A 15,994-nucleotide genomic window follows, 5' to 3' on the forward strand; every position below is an offset into this window, starting at 1 on the left:
CGCCGCCCTTCGCGGGGCCCGGACCGGGCTCGTGGGGCGGCAGCGGCGGGTTCCGAAGTCCCCCGGGCTGCCCGCGGCCGCCCTCCCCGCGGGACGGCTACGGGAGCCCGCACCAGACGCCGCCCTTCGGGCCCCGCGCCCGGCCCCGCCATTCCGGTTCCCCGGCCTCGGGCCCCGGCTACGCGGGCCCTGCGCCCGGCTTCTCCCCGGGCCCGCCGCCCAGGCCGCTCCAGGTACGTGCGGGGCCGCTCCGGGCGGGGGTACCGGGAGGAGCGGCCCCCGCTCCCCTCCCGCCTTCGGGAGCGTCCATCCGTCTGTCGGGGAAGCCCGAGGCTTTGGGGATGCTGCGAAAGGGGCGGGGGGAGTGAGTTGGGACCCCGGGGACGGTGTGGACCCCTGGCGTGGGTGAAACCCACAAAATAGAGGTGCCCTGCTGCTCCTCGATCTCTAACGGGGTGGGGTGCCGGAGGAAGGCGCTTTAGGGGCATAGGGAAGTGTTCTTTTCTATAGAAGAACATGTAGAGAACTCTTACTGGAAACGTCCATTTGACAAATACTTAAGTCTATGAGGAAGGGGGCGTCTAGCGCACTCCCCCTTTTCCGGATGAAGAAGCTTGAGATTTGGGGGCGACCCGACCCAGCTTTAAACCCAGGTCTCCAGACTGTGGTTTGGACTCGGTGATTCCCAGAGTCCTGGGACTCGGATCCCTCTTTTCCACGAAGAAGAAAACCGGGGGGCCGTGCCCGGCCTAGGGATTCCTCCTCCTTTGGCGCAGGAGCTCAGCCCGGCCTAAGCGCCTCATTTATAGCCTAATTGAGGGAGGGGAGCGCGCCTGGCAGCCTCCTGCCTGCTCCCGCCCCCTGACATCCTAGTAAACTACTTCCCGTGGTTGGTGGGGCGGGGACTAACAATCCAACATCCAGACCCCTGTGGTCGTTTTTCCCTCTCACCCTGAATTAATTTATCTTCCAGAACAATGAACCATTTAAACATCTTCCAGTTGACAAGCATAAGGCTTTTGTGTCTAAAAGCAATCACAAAATTAATGTTTTGTGCAATCCACTGTGTATTTTGATAGGCAGCCTCCATTCAGGCTGATGTAATTGAGTGATTTCCGGGTTTTGGTTTGTTTTAATGTAGCAGTATTGCGAACAGAGCCATGTATGGTGAGTGGACAGAAACTTGGGAGGATAGTATGACAGTAACTACTGAAAGATTCCTTTTCTGAAACATGCCCGGAAGAAAGGAAAAGAGAAACTTTTTTGGTAAAGTAGAATTATGGCTAATTGTCACACTTACTAGAGTAGCATTACTGACAGGGTTTCAACTTGGACTTCTGGACATTGAAAAGTTTTCTTAGTTTGAGAACAAATTTCTCCACCTTTTTGTATATTTTTTTTTCTTAATTTGGTTTATTAGCAAGCACAGATTGGTTTTTGGTACATAAAATGGATGGGTGAACTTGAAGAAACAGAAGCAATGGAGCTTCGTTATACGCACAGACCTTGAGGGGGAGAGGGAGTACTCATCAGCATGTGGACAGGTCATTGATGCCTGCTGCCTTGTATATGAATCCAAAAAAAATTTCAATCAACGGCTTTGATGGAAAATAAGGTTCTTAGGGGCAGCCGTGTGGACAGAGCGCCAGGTCTGGGGTTGGAAGCACCTGGATTCAAATCAGGCTCAGACTCTTCCTAACTGTGTGACCCGGGGCAAATCACTTAACTCTGCCCTTAGTCCTTACACCTCTGTCTTAGAGTTATTACTAGGACAGAAATAATGAGTGTAAAAAAGACAGAGAAAATGAAGTTCTTTCTAACTCTTAAGCCTCTTGCTTTATTTCCATTTTTTTCCACACTGAAATTTGTTGTAAAAAACAGTAATTTTTTTTTTTTACCCCCTGTGCTCTATGGCATGATTAAAGCTGTGGTGGGAAACAGGGCTTTGCCATCTTCAAGTAAACCCAGAGGAGCTTCATCGGACTTCCTGAGACAGGAAGGTCTTCAGTTACTCTCAAAGGACTTGCCCACATCAGCTTTGAATGAACTGTTTTGCTTTTGTCACTGGTTTTTTGCTTTTCTAAAATGGCTCCTTATAACTTCTTTTACTTTCCAGTTTTGGTTTGTTTTTTTTTAAAGCCTCACCTTCCATCTTAGAATCAATACTGTGTATTGGTTCCAAGATGGAAGAGCCATAAGGGCTATGCAATGGGGGGTTAATTGATTTGCTCAGGGTCACACAGCTAGGTGTGTCTGAGTTCAAATTTGAACCCAGGACCTCCTGTCTCCAGACCTGGCTCTTAATCCACTGAGCCACCCAGCTTCCCCTTAACATATCAGTATTTAAAATGGGCAGCGTGTTTCATCATGAGTGCTCTAGAAAAGTAGTTGGTCACCGCATTGATCAAAGTTCACCAAGTCTTTCAAACTGGCTTGTGTTCACAGTTCTGTTATTGTAATGAATTTTTCTCTTGGTTCCACTTACCTCATTAATCATCAGTTCCTCTGAATCTTCCCAGATTCCTCTGAAACTTTTCCCTGCATTATTTTTCTCAAGACAGGAATATTCTATCAGATTTCACGTACCACTACTAGCTGTGCCATTCCCCAGTGAATGGACATCCCCTCAGTTTCTGATTCTTTGACACCAGAAAAAGAGCTGCTAGAAATATTTTTATGCTTAAAGGTCCTTCTCTTTCTCTGACCTCTTTGGAGTGTAGACCTAACAGTGATACCGCTGGGCCAAATGGTATGCACAATTAAATAGCTTTAGGGACATCTTTTCAAAGTGGTTGGGCCAGCCCACAATTCCACCAAGAAGACATTAAGGCACAGTCCCTGTTGCAGCTTCACCAACATTTCCCCCTTTTTTATTTGTTTTGCCAGTCTAATGGATTTATGATGATACTAGGCCCTGTGGACTTGATTTGAAGCCTATAGTTAGGATGATCTGAGTCTAAAACTGCCCTCAGATACTTACTAGCTGTGCGACCCTGGGCAAGTTACTTCACCTCTGTCAACCTCGAGGTCTTCATCTGTAAAATGAGAATAATCATAGTACTTTCCTTACAGAGTTGTGATGATCAAATGAGATAATTAAAACTAAAATGGTTAGCCCAAAGCCTGGCACATAGTAATTAACATGTAAATGTTAGCTATTATCATTGTTGTTATTTTATTCATAGAAAAGAACCATTATGTAATTATGTCTCCAAAGAAGCTGGAGATTTGGAATATTTTAAACATTCTGTACACATCTTAGATGGCTTTAGTGTGGGCTGTAATACAATGCCATCAAAATCCTGACACATAATGCCCAGAAACAAGGGGTCACAGATGGAGAAGTTTCTCAGCACAAGGGGCTGTCATTGTTACCCTGGTGGGGTCTGTTCCTGTTGTGATATTCATCCTTTCCTGCTTAGTCCTAATGTATATACACTAAGTTAGGATTTACTCTTCTTTCATGGCACTCAGTGATTTTTTCAGCAGTTATCATTTAAAACTTGGTCGTTTTGGAAAAATATAACTAGAGGCAAAAGACTTATTTTTGTCTCCAACTCCCTTCCCTCTTGGAACGGCCTTGCCTTTAGATACTACCCAATGATTGTTTATTGATTTACATCCAACAAACCATTATTACTGTAACGGGTGGCTAATGGACCATGCTGAAAAAGTAAAGAGGGAGAAGCAGAAAATGGAGTTAGTAAGAAAGAACATCCAGGTTATTCCTTCATCTGCTTTCCTTCCTTAAAACTAGAGGCTTGACTTGACCAGATTAATCCAAGGAAGCCAGACTGAGCAGAAGGAAGCTGTTTGCCTGCTCTCTTCCTTGAAGGCTTGTCACAGCCAAAGCTACAGATCAACACAGTACCCACTGTTTTTGGAGTAGTTTTACCCGAAATTTATGGAAATGCACTTTATCTTTGCCTTTGGCCCACCTGAATTGTTTGATCACAGCCAAATGAAAAGAAGGCATGTCCACATCACTTGATGCTGGCAACAGTAAGGACATCTCAGGGAGAGCTAGTTCGACTTCCTCTTCCTTATTGCATGGAGAGGAGCTAGAGAATACCTTAAACAGAACCTCCTTCAACACCCTATTTTAGGGATCCCCCCAGGTTAAGAACCACTGTTTTACCAAAAAATAATATTTTTAAAATGTTTCTCGTGTGTGTGTGTGTGTGTGTGTGTGTGTGTGTGTGTTCGTTCATCTCAAAGCAGAAGAGATGGGGCTGCTAAATTGGGGACTGGATTTGAGAGTCAAAAGACGTTTAGCCAGTCTTGTGTCTCTGTACAGGTGCAAGTGCTTCTGGGAGGATGATGCCCCAGCCCCTGGCCATTTTGCCTAAGGCCCTATTTAATACTTAGCATTTTTTAATGGTAACTGCTTTTACTAAGCACAAAGGTGGTGAATGTTGAACATCCATGGCCAGCATTCTATTGGTTTTAATTGACAAAAGCTTCCTGGTCTGTTTTTTAACCACCAGAGGAGTGCTAAGCTTCAAATCCATTCCATGAAGTGGTCCATGGACAGGAAAGTTTGGGGAACGATGTAAGTCATAAGTCAGCTATTTTTATCCTTGGCTAGAATATGGAGTGGCAAGATTGCATTAAGTTGATTAGTTGTGATTTCTGGAAGACTGGAGAAGCTACATTTTCATTTTTCTCTTTAAAAATTTATTTACACTTTAAAGTCTCTACTGAATGAATATGTCCTTACCTGATGATTTTTTTCCAAAGGGTTCACCCAGGACATCTACACCTTTTGGTTCAGCACGTGGCAAAGAAAAAAGAATGTCTAATGATGTGGAAAACTATTTCAAACCTTCAATGCTTGAGGACCCATGGGCAGGACTAAAACCAGTCTCTGTAACAGATGTAAACCAAAAATACAACAATGAGCAAACAGTATTTACTGGCAAAAGGGGGAGATATTTTAATTAATGTTTCTAAAGGTCAAATGAAAAGGAACACATCTTACATCTTAACTAAAATTAAAAAAAAAAATATTCCACTGCCATCTGGATGCAAACGCTGCCTTTCTGAAGACTCACCAGCATTGGATTTCAAGAGATTTGATAGACTTCCTACCCTATATGGACCGTGTGTTCAGCTACTCTTGTTAACTAATTACTACCCCTAAATTTTTTTTTAACATTTGTGGTAAGAGTTTTCTAAGCCCTTGTTTTGTAATGCTTTCTTCATACAACCTATGAGATGTACTAGCCACAGGACTTAGAACTCAAGAAATGGCCTATTTTGTACATACCGTGCTATTGAAAACAGTGTGAATTCTGTGCACCCCATCTTTTGTAGTTTTAACACCATGTCCCTACTTATCACCATCTCAGGAAGGAACCATTATGGTCTGTGTGTGTGATTGTTAAACCAATAATAATGCACGTTTGAGTGTTTTATTCATCTATTGGGTTTTGTTCGCTGCAAAATCCATGCTTTCATAATTAGATATCATTAGCAAATATTTGGACTGTAGCTATTTTGATACATGCAGTTTTTTTAGCCACACTGTATAAAAGTATGTAATGTTTAAAAATAAATGGATGGAAAATTTCATTGGTACTGTTTTACTAGCCTAAATCTGTGGTTGAATTATGTTTAACTATCTCATTTATTGTTTTAAATCAAATGGTAAATTTATTTAGAAAGAACTAACTCCTCCTCCCCCCCAGCTGCTATTATTTGATGTGGGAAGCAGAGCCTGAAGGTAATATTATTCTGTCCTTGGACTGGACACATCGTGTTAGTGATCAGCATAGTTGCAACTTTTGAAAATTTTTTTATTTTTCTTTAATTTACGGATATAAATTTATTTCAACTGTGAAGAAAGTTGCAAGAAAGATCTTTTTGTTTGGTTGTTTCAATCGTCTCTCTTTATGTCTATTTTTTCAGGGTTTTTAAATGATCTCCCCTCCCCTACCCCACTCTCAATTGGGATTTCCTTGGAAAAGGTTCTAGACACAAAAGGTTCGCCATTTCCTTCTCCAACTCATTTGACTGACAAGAAAACTGAGACAAGTATGGTTAAATTACTTGCCCAGGGTCACACAGCTAGTGTAGTGGGGCCCTTGTGACTCCAGACCTAGTATTCTGTCCACTGTTGTGATAATTAAAAATTCCAAGAGATTGGCTTCTGGGTAACCAAAAAATAAATTGGTCAGTGATTTCCCCTGATGATCAAAGACCCTGAAGTCTCCTCAAGCAGACCCATGGATAATTTGGGAACTCATTCAGTCCCTTACATGACTATCCCAGGACATCTCTAACTGGTAATAGCCAATGAGGAGGTGATCCATCAAAACTCAACTCTCTGGGGGCAAGGCACGAAATGTAGTTCTGCCCAGGTCTAAGTGTCCTCTGATTCTTAATGAGCAGTCCATGGACTCATTTCTGAAGCATCTGGCCTAAGCTGGTCAGCTAGATGGAACCTCATAACCTCAGTGGCCCATCTTCCCACAGTGGGAGATGCTCCAGAGTATGAGGCATTTCTTTGAATTCTTAAGGAACTGAGGGATGAGTCTGAGCCTCAATTCAGGTTTTGGGAATAGAATAAAAAATAGGTTCTCTATTCTCTCCCTGTGCCAAGAAAGGTATTTGCTTAAAAATTGGACATCTGTATAATTATAGCCCTTCCTCCTGAGTCATCAATGACAGGTGGCTTCCAAACTATGGCTGCGTTTTCTGGGGGGAGCAGGAGTGGGGTGTAGTATTCCACGTAAGTATGACTGATACGTAATAGGCTGGTCCATAATAAATGCTCAGATTATTTGATTAATTCTATGAAGATAATAATCATTTTGTTAAATTTTAGGCTCTTTTTTTTTTAAGACTTCCAGAATTAATTACTATAGTTGTGTTATCTGGAGTCTTATTGGCACCAATTTTTGGACTTTCCAAAGAACCGTGGGGCCAGGACCCCTCAATATACCTCGTCTGCCTGGGATGATGCTAAGTGGCCCTCTTAATCAGGGGTAATGAAGTAAAATCCTGAATTTGAAGCCAGCCATCAGAAGACTTTTCTGGAGATGAGATTAAGCACAGAACAGCAACTGTTTTAGTCTGACTCTGGGGGGAAAAGTGGAGTCCAAACCATGGCAAGTCCCTGCGGGAAAAGACCCTCGAGAATCCAGCCCCTGGGCTCCACAGAAGCTCAGGCCTGCATCCCGAGAGACCCACTGCAGCTGCCAAGCACCTGGAGGCTCCCCTCCGGCTCCTCTGGGCCGCCCGCAGGTCTGTTCCTGGGCACGACTGAGCTGCCCTCCCTGGCCACCATTGCCCAAGCGGTGGCAACTCCCAGAAGCTTGTGGCTGAGGCTCAGACAGGAAAGGAGGCACCCGAGTGCCTTGTCGTCCCCACCACCAGGGTGAGAGGCAGCCAGACTGAGGCGGGGAGCCGGACACGGGCTTGGGGACTCGTCTGCTGCTGTTACTTGCACCGCCAAGTGGAAGAGCGCTCCTGGAGAGAGGACAGGCTGAGGTAGGGAGCCGGGTGCCAGCTGCTGGGTGAAGATGCCGGGCAATGCCCGCCCGCCTCCGGGGCACGGGCTGGGTAGAGAGCATCTTAGACAACAAGATGCCAGGAGTGCAGGGAGAGGGAAGCCCCAGGCACAGGCGGTCCTCCGCATCCTTCCCTTCTGTTTTAGAGTCAATACTAGTATTGAGGCGGTGGAGGTTAAGTGACTTGTCCAGCGTCACATAGCTAGGAAGTGTCTGAGGCCAGATAGGAAACCAGGACCTTCATCTCTGAGCCTGGCTTTATCCACTGAGCTGCCCAGCTGCTCTCCAAGATGTCTTTTTCCAAAGAATTTACCCTTCCCTTTGGTGTTTGTACCTTTCCTCGGCCTTCTAGGGGGGGTGTCCAAGAAAAGCTTCTAGATGGCTCAGTGAACAGAGCGCCCCGCCTAGGATCCAGTCTGGCCTCAGGCATGTTCTAGCTGAATGACCCTGGACAAGTCACTTAACCCCCATCACCCAGCCCTTTGTGCTCTTTGGGACCAGTACATGGTAAGGTTCTGAGACAGAAGGTGGCGGCTGAAAAGGGGCAGGGGTGGAGCCCGGAGGATTTGGGATCACTCGCTCGGTCTGCCGTGCAGGGAGCCTGGCCGTCACCAGTCAGTTGCACCTGCTGGATGCGTGACCCTGGGCAAGTCACTCATCACCCCACTACAGGCAAAGACAAGTGGGTGCCCGGCAGGGGCAGACGTTGGGGGAGGAAAGGCGGTGGCGCCAGCCTCGTGCCCCACGGGCCAGGACTCGGACACCAGCGCTGAGCCCCGTGGGCCTCCGTTTCCCCGCCTGTCAAATGAGTCAGAGAAGGAAATGGCCAACGCTCCTGCCAAGAAAATCCCCCACAGGGCCGTGAAGAGTTGGACGGACTGAAACGACCAACAGGGACACCCAGAGCACGTGGGGAGAGGGCAGAGGGAGGCTCCCCTGATGAGGGGAGAGACTAGGCTGTGCCTCTATGGAAGGGAGCCGCGGCCCACGGAACAGCGGGCTGATGGAGGGCCAACGATGGCCCCAGCAGGCTGGGCCCCCCCAGCGGACACGCCGTCGGGGATGCCAGGATTGCTCCAGAGGCGACCCTTTGGAGCTGCCCCGCTCTACAGACAGAAGCATTGAGGCAGGCTCCGGCCCAGCAGTCCCCGTAGTCTGCTGCTTCCACTGAGCCACGGCTGGGCGGTGCCGTGGCTAAGAGGGCCAGGCCGGGCCTCCAGAAGGCCGGATGACAGCTTCGGGCTGAAGCAGCAGAATGAGCTGCGCCGGGGGGAGGCTCGAGAGGTGAAGCCTGAAGCCCGAAGAGGCCCCTGTGGGGAGGACCAAACGGGGCGGGGACATCAGATGACTCATTCTGCATGTTTTCAGAAGCACCTTCCCTTCCCCCCCCCCCCTCAATGCCCCGGGACACAGGGAGGCTCGAAGGTGTGTCTTGGTGGCTTCTTGGCCCTGAGCAGCCCCTACGCACTGATCTGTGCACTGGGGAGGGGAGGAGGGAGAGAATCTCGGAGCCCATCGCCCGCTATGGGGCCTTTGGCAGCAGGAGGAGCACCTCTGCGAAGGGAGTCCCACATCTTGGCAAGACTGGAAAGAACAGGACCTCCAAGAGATGGGTGGCTCTGGTCTGGGCCCTGCCCTTTGGGAAGAGCTACCGCTTGATCCTTCTCAGCCTCAGTTTCTTCAACTGTAAAATGGACTGATCTAGGTAGAAGAAACTAGAGACCACCAAGTCCAGCCCCTCATTTTGGACACGAGGAAACTTGAGCCCAGTTATGCTTAGTGACTTTCCCAAGACCCCACAGGGAGCAGACGGCAATTAGGTTCTGGGGCAGAGAATTGGCTTTTTAAAAGGGGATGCCACAGGGATTTTCCTGAAGCCCAGGAGGGACCACCATTTCCAGTATCAGATCCCTGGAGCCTTCACAGCTTGGTCCCCTCATTTTACACGAGCGCCCTTTCCTGGCCCAGCCGGCCCCTAGCCTGGCCTCCCGGTGTCTGCTTAGTATAAAGTCGGAGGCTGGCCTTTACTCTCCCCTCCAACAAGGCTTCTAGTGGGTGCCTCCACTCGTTCCCAAATCCACGCCTGGCAGGCAGCCCTCTCCCTAACCTGACCCATCTGGAAGCACGGCGCTGGGTCACGGCTGTCGATCTTTCAGGATATTCCTTGGGAAGAGGGTGGCAGAGGCGAAGGGCCTGGCCAAGGCACACAGGTATTAACAACAGCGGAGCTAGGATGACCCGGGCCAGGGGCAGCCTTCCGAGACCCGCGATAACAAGATGAAAGCAAAGCATTCATCGAAATGGTTAGATTGAAGTTGACTAGAACTCCTCCTCCTCCTCCTCCTCCTCCGTCATGCTGTTGTCGAGGCCACAAGAGGTAAGTAGTCCGAGAATGCCACGAGATGCTGCCACGATGCTATCCCATCGCTGAATGGCGTCTGTGGTCCTCGTCCGTAAGGCGTAAGGCACCGTGCACCGGCCTAGCCTCTGAGCCATCCCTCCAGCGCCTCTTCCAGTGGGCAGCGATATTGGAGGAGGAAACCTTAACAGGCTAATCCCTAATTGTTTCTCACCATCGGGTCACTCTGAAGGCCGGCCTAATCTCCTTTCAGGCTCTGGGCCAGGGATCCATGGTCTTTATCACAATGGATTTATTACCCTGATCATCCACCGGGCTTAAAAACAAAGCTATTTCTGTCAACCACTATCTCAAATCTAGGCAGCTGTCTGGTACAGCGGACAGAGTGCCAGGCCTGGAGTCGAGGCACCTTACCTTCTCGAGTTCAAATCTGGCCTCAAACATTCTCTAGCCGTGTGATCCTGAGCAAACCACGCAACCCTGTTCACCTAAGTTAACTCATCTGTAAAATGAGCTGGAAAAGAAAACGAAAACCATTCCAATATCTTGACCCAGAAAATTGCAAGTGGGGTCACAAAGCCAGGACTGAAACCGTAAAAATGTAGCAGCCAGAATTTCAGACACATCTACAAATTCTTACTTTATCAAGCTTGAGGCAGGTGTGAAAAAGACTTTCCCTTTAAACTCCACTTTTGAATACTAATGAAGTTGTCTTCCCAGATGGCTGGCAACAGATCTCTCTTGTCCTTTAAAACGATATTTGTTCTTATAAAAAATAAGGTTTTAATTCTACATCAGATGGCGTTTCGTTTTGAGAATGGTTTCCCAATAAGGAGAGTGTAAAGCTCAAACCTCAACATTGCATGATATGCATAAATAATGGTTGGTTAGAACAGGAAGAATCTTCTGAAAAATAAGCCAAGAGAAACCCTTCAGTCTCATCTTGGTCAGCTGACAAAATGGTTCCAAAACTTCACTTCTTAAGAAGAAACTCCCTCCCCATTCTTGCATTGCCAGGATAGAGCAGCTGCCTGCCAGTAATGGTCTTTGCCCTTCAGCTATGAGTTTGGGGGCTACTATCCAAGAAAGCAGAACTCAATCTTCCCATCAGTAAAATGGGGCCAGTAATGCTTGGCTCCACTTTATATATTACAGGGCTTTTCTTAAGGCTCAAATGAGGTCAAATATGTTAACCATCCCATAAGCTTTAGAGCGTGCTATCTGCTAGCAGACCACAGCAGTCTGTCTCCCCACATCATTCCCACAACATGACAGATGTTTGATCAGGAAGAACTATCCAAACACAGTTCAATTTTATATAAAATATTTAATTTTTTTTAAACACAGGCTATTCATGTCACATAAATATCTTCATTTCCAGGTTAGCTGCTTTGGAGCAGCAAGATTCTCTAGTGTGACTATGAAGAATAACTTAGATACTGTCATTTTATAGCAAAGTCTAAAGCTACCAGACTCACCGGACTCAACTTCAGATACTTGAATACTGTACCTATTCTGCTAATTTTACAGATTTTTTTTCTTCACTCCCTGCAATGTAGTAATTAATTATAAAGTTGTTAGTAACTCAAAGTTCAAATAAAATTTGGGGGGCTTTTCCTTCTACTCTGTCCCTCCCTTCCCCCCCCAAAAAAAAACTCCACCAAAAATTAAAAGCCAACTGATACCAACTCATTTCATAGTAGTGAAATGGAAAATTGTCCCACTTAAAAAGTTATGAATGTGCCTTAAGTTTGTTTTTAACAGTTATATTCGTCAGATTCTTCCCACGTGTTCTGAAATCCTTTTCCATGAAATGGTGTTCAAGTTTTGTTTTTTTTCCCCCCTAGAGGAGAGGGCCTAAGGTTATACAGGTAGAGGGAGCATATTTAGAAATGCACATTAATTTTATACCTGGAGTAGTTCAGATTTGGTAATCTTTCCAATTTAAAACTCTGAATCGAGCACTGAATTATCAGTAAAATATCTGAATGGCACAATTCTAATTTCCAGGGATGATGTTTTCTATTTAGTTACAATGGAAACACTAGTTATTTACCTTTGGCTACCCTTTTAAATGATTATTTGTGAGCAAACAGTTAAAATTGGTACCACTTTCAGCTTAAATAAGGATTATCCCATCATTCTCTTCTATTTTACAAAAGAAAAACGATGTTAAAATGAACTAAAAATTCCCTTAATACTTGGCAGAAGAACTCAGGACAAGTTATATGTAAAACTGATCTAGAAGAAGTGCGGAGGAAAGGGGGTCTATTTTCTGAATGTTTCCCTCTTTTGCCACCTCTGCAATCATCCTGGGCAATGGCTCTCATTAAACCAGAGACATACAGGCTAGGAGGAAATGAACAAATGGCTACTGGATAAATGTTAAATGCCGTTTCTGTCCCTTAGCCATTCTAACAAACAGGAATGTTCCCTTTTGGTTACTGACCCTTGCTTTTACTGTCAACTCTCAGTTATCCAGAGGAAGGGGGGATAGCACAGTAACTGAACTTCCCAGACAAAATAAAAATCCTCATTCTCCTTGATGCTTTTAGCCGTATCCCTCAAAAAAATCATTAAAGCAGAACTTCTGATAAGTAGCAAAACCTACTGCTAGGAGCTTTGTCCTCCTCTCTCTTCCCTGTCTCACCCTTTTTTAATGGAGGTGGTAATGACTAGGACCCTGACCCTAAAGGCAGGCAGGTAGACAGGCAAGGGAGAGAAGAACGGGGGAGGGGTGGGGGAGCGATCAGGTGAATTGAGAATGGGCTCTTCTATTCAGGGCACCAATCTCTTTTTTAAAAAATGGGTTGTAAAGGCTATTTTCTCAGACTTTAAGCTTACCTGTTAAGGCACTTACTTTCCCTCCCCACCCCAACGTTTTGTATATAAAACCCATTGTTTCATGTTAATATTTTGCTAGGCTATGCAGTAATTTGGAAATTCAAAAGAAAATAACATTGACCATTTTTTTTTTTATAAAACTTGCATCAAGAGAAAGGTTGTGTTTTATTTCTGAAATGAGCACAAAGTACACCTTTCACAATCACACTGAAAGCAGGTGCAAAGACTGACAGTGACCTTGGGCTGAAGGTAGCTTTGTAAAAAGAAAAATACCCGATAAATCAGTGCCCTTTCTGATTCTTGGCAAACTTTTTTTTTGTTTTTTTTTTTACATAAAAGTTGGTCCAAACTTACAAAAAAAAGCACAAATGTGCATAGTTCAGAAGATCTGCAATAGGGTCATAAAATGCTCGTGTCCCCAAGTTTAGCATACACTAATACCTGCGAAAATACAAAATAAAATTGGTAACTAGAATTTGAAGATGTACAGTCGTCAAGAGATCTAGTTTTCGGAACAGCATGAATTTAAGCCAAGGTGGGGTTTTTGTGTGTGTGGGTTTTTTTTTTTAAACTATTGTATGCAAGACCCTTTTCCACATAAAAAATAAAGCTGTTGTTGAATTAACATTATTCAAGTCTGTTGGACTGCTGCCTGAAACTGCAGCTAGGAAAAGTCTTTCCAGATAAAAACGATGTGCCTGAGGAAAAACAGATACTCAGTATGGCAACCCTCTGCCTCGCCCTCTGCTTGTAGATGTGCTAATATGTCCCCTGTATCCTTGGGAATAGCCAGGACCCTGGGCAGGGGAAGGCCAAGTCTGTCCATGCAGAAGGCCAGGGCCCACTGGGCTTTCCTGCAAATTGCCCCCATAGTTGTAGCTGTGCATCTTGGCTGGCAAAGAGTGAGTGCTCTCAGGCCCTGTAGCAGGGTCACTGCTATTGGCCAGAACTGCAATTGGGCCATGACTATACTCAAATCTATGGTCCTTATCTCCACTAAACAACATGGAACCAGTGTTGAGGTAAATGTCTCCATACCCAGCTACTGAGCTGGAGAAGGATTCTGAAAAGGCAGGCGGCTGAGGTGGGCCCCCAGAATGAGATGAAGCCGTGCTGTAGGTCTCCAGAGACTGTATATCTGAGTTTCCAATGAAGCTTCGTCTTTCTAGGGCTGGAACAGATCCACTTCCTAAACCGTCGTTAACGTAAGAGAAAGAAGAAGATGCAAAATTATCCTTGTAGTCTGAACTTGGAACATAGGTATCTCCTGCTTGATAATCCATACTTGTTTCCATTTTGGGGTCATCCTGGGTCTGATGTTGGGCAAGGAGCTGCAACAAAGCAGCCTTCACTCCAGCATGAGGGTCAGTCAATGAAGAACTAGGCGTGGGCACATGCTGGTTTTCTGTCCGATAATCTAGATCTTCTTCCGAAGAGGGTGGTGGCTCAGGGGGTTCTGGGGGGCGCTGGTCTGGAGGCAGGATTCGTGGGCGCTCTGGTTCTGGGCTTAGCTCCAACATCCTCATGTCTGTGTGTTTGACGTGTTCGTCTTGCCCTGCATGAATTGAGGGTAGAAAAGTCTCAAGATCTCACACCAAACTAAATGAAGCATCTCTGAATGGTCATTCTAGTAGAGGCAACTAAAGGGCACTACAGTGGATTAAGCAATGGAGGACCCAAGTTCAAATTGGCCTCACACACAAGTTACTCAACCTCTGCCTGCTTCTTGTTTCTTGATCAATCAGCTGAAGATATTCATATCGCTACCTCTCAGCGTTCTTGTAAAAATTAAATGAGAGATCTGTAAAAGTGCTCGGCAAACCCTAAAGCACTATATAAATGCTACTTACCGTTATTGTTATCATCATCATAATCACATGCTATTTGAAAACATAATGATAAGTGTTTTCAACTAGGGAGAGAATTAATTACTGCTTGCCCTAGAGATTCAACTGTTCCTAAACAATCTATAAGCACAGCTTCAAAGTACTGGGGAAAGGAGAACATCAAAATAAGATAAGTCTAGCAAAGTAAGAAAAAAGCCATTAAAGTCAATAATGTGATCATTTAAAAACATCTCACTCTTATTTGCTTCTCTTTTAAAAATGTTTTCTTTGAAAAGTGAACTAATACTTGGGGACAGGGAGAAAAGAGTTGGGGCAAGTAAGGAAAGAAACACAGTAAGTTAAAGAAAAATGTATAACCTATATGGTATAAGTGATCTAGTCTTATTCAGGTGCCACTTGAGTCAGTGTGATCAACAAGAATCTAAGTCTGAGAAGGAATGTAGAATGACTTCTGCAAACCTAACCATTTCCACCTCTAATGTCATTACGGGGCATCTCTGCTAAGTGTTTCAGGTATCTAAGACCTCACTTACCTGAAAGTCTTAATCTCTGGCAAGCTCCCCCATCTTAGTGTGAGGCAAAGGATTAGGGAAGCCTCTGAGCATCAAGAAATAATGAAAAGAGGTGAGAAAAGCAAACCACCCAAACTAGAGGTAAATGGCCCTGCCTATTCAGAAAGGAAGAAAAGCTACCTCCTTTAGCTAGTGACAGTTTTAAAAGAAGAAACCTATTAGCTTATAAAAGCTGAAGAAGAAATAGCGGAAAGTAGCCACTCCAAGGTGAGAGAAAAAAGGCCACCAGTAAAGATCAGAAGCAACCCTGGAAACAAAGCAAAATGTCAAAAGACATGAAGCCACAACATAAATTGGATCCCATGTACAGATCAATGCCTGCTTAAGTGTTGCTGCTGACCCTAAAAGCAGGACCAATTATTTCAGGTTTATGGCTTTATAGTAATTGAATTGGTGTCCTTTGTAATTTTACATATGCATTTAAAAACTTTCTTCTAAGGAAACCAATTCACCAGACTTTGGCCCAAGGGGTCCATGACAAAAAAAAGTTCAAGTGGAAGAAGAGCAATTCAAGAATGGCTTTGCAGTCTCTGAAGACATTCAAGGCAAAGACAAGGACAAGCCCTCACTTCAATGGCTCTCATATTGAGGTGGTAGAGCAGTCTGGGGAGATCGTTACTACAAGAGGAATAGCACAATTAAGGAAGAGGGAGTGTCCCAACAACATACTCTCTTACCAGAAATATCATTGGAGACAGAAAGAATTTAGGAGTAAGAAGGCTGTATTCCCAAACACAAAGGGGATTCCACTGTAAAAATATTCAATGCGGAACTGGAGAGTCAACATGGCTTAGTGGACAGACACAAGACCAAGACTCAAATGTCACTTCTGACACTCCCTGAGAAAAATCATTCCAC

The 15,994-nt window shown here is 45.3% G+C and overlaps 2 protein-coding genes across 2 annotated transcripts in view; one reads left to right on the top strand and one right to left on the bottom strand.

Moving 5' to 3' along the window:
* LOC123246508 (M-phase specific PLK1 interacting protein) overlaps positions 1-5,574 on the top strand; it is a 10,585-nt gene extending 5,011 nt beyond the window's left edge. The window contains exons 2-3 of the mRNA XM_044675380.1: positions 3-233; positions 4,741-5,574. Coding sequence (XP_044531315.1) covers positions 3-233; positions 4,741-4,944 — 435 coding nt within the window. The 3' untranslated portion in view covers positions 4,945-5,574. The remainder of the gene's footprint in view (positions 1-2; positions 234-4,740) is intronic.
* A 5,606-nt stretch (positions 5,575-11,180) lies between these two features.
* The window catches only part of CDK13 (cyclin dependent kinase 13), a gene marked incomplete at its 5' end in the record, with an annotated part of 112,976 nt that continues 108,162 nt past the window's right edge, over positions 11,181-15,994 (bottom strand). The window contains one exon of the mRNA XM_044675387.1: positions 11,181-14,272. Within this exon, the coding sequence (XP_044531322.1) occupies positions 13,434-14,272 (839 nt within the window). The remainder of the gene's footprint in view (positions 14,273-15,994) is intronic.

The sequence above is a fragment of the Gracilinanus agilis genome, chromosome 1 (assembly GCF_016433145.1).
Source record: "Gracilinanus agilis isolate LMUSP501 chromosome 1, AgileGrace, whole genome shotgun sequence".
NCBI lineage: Eukaryota > Metazoa > Chordata > Mammalia > Didelphimorphia > Didelphidae > Gracilinanus > Gracilinanus agilis.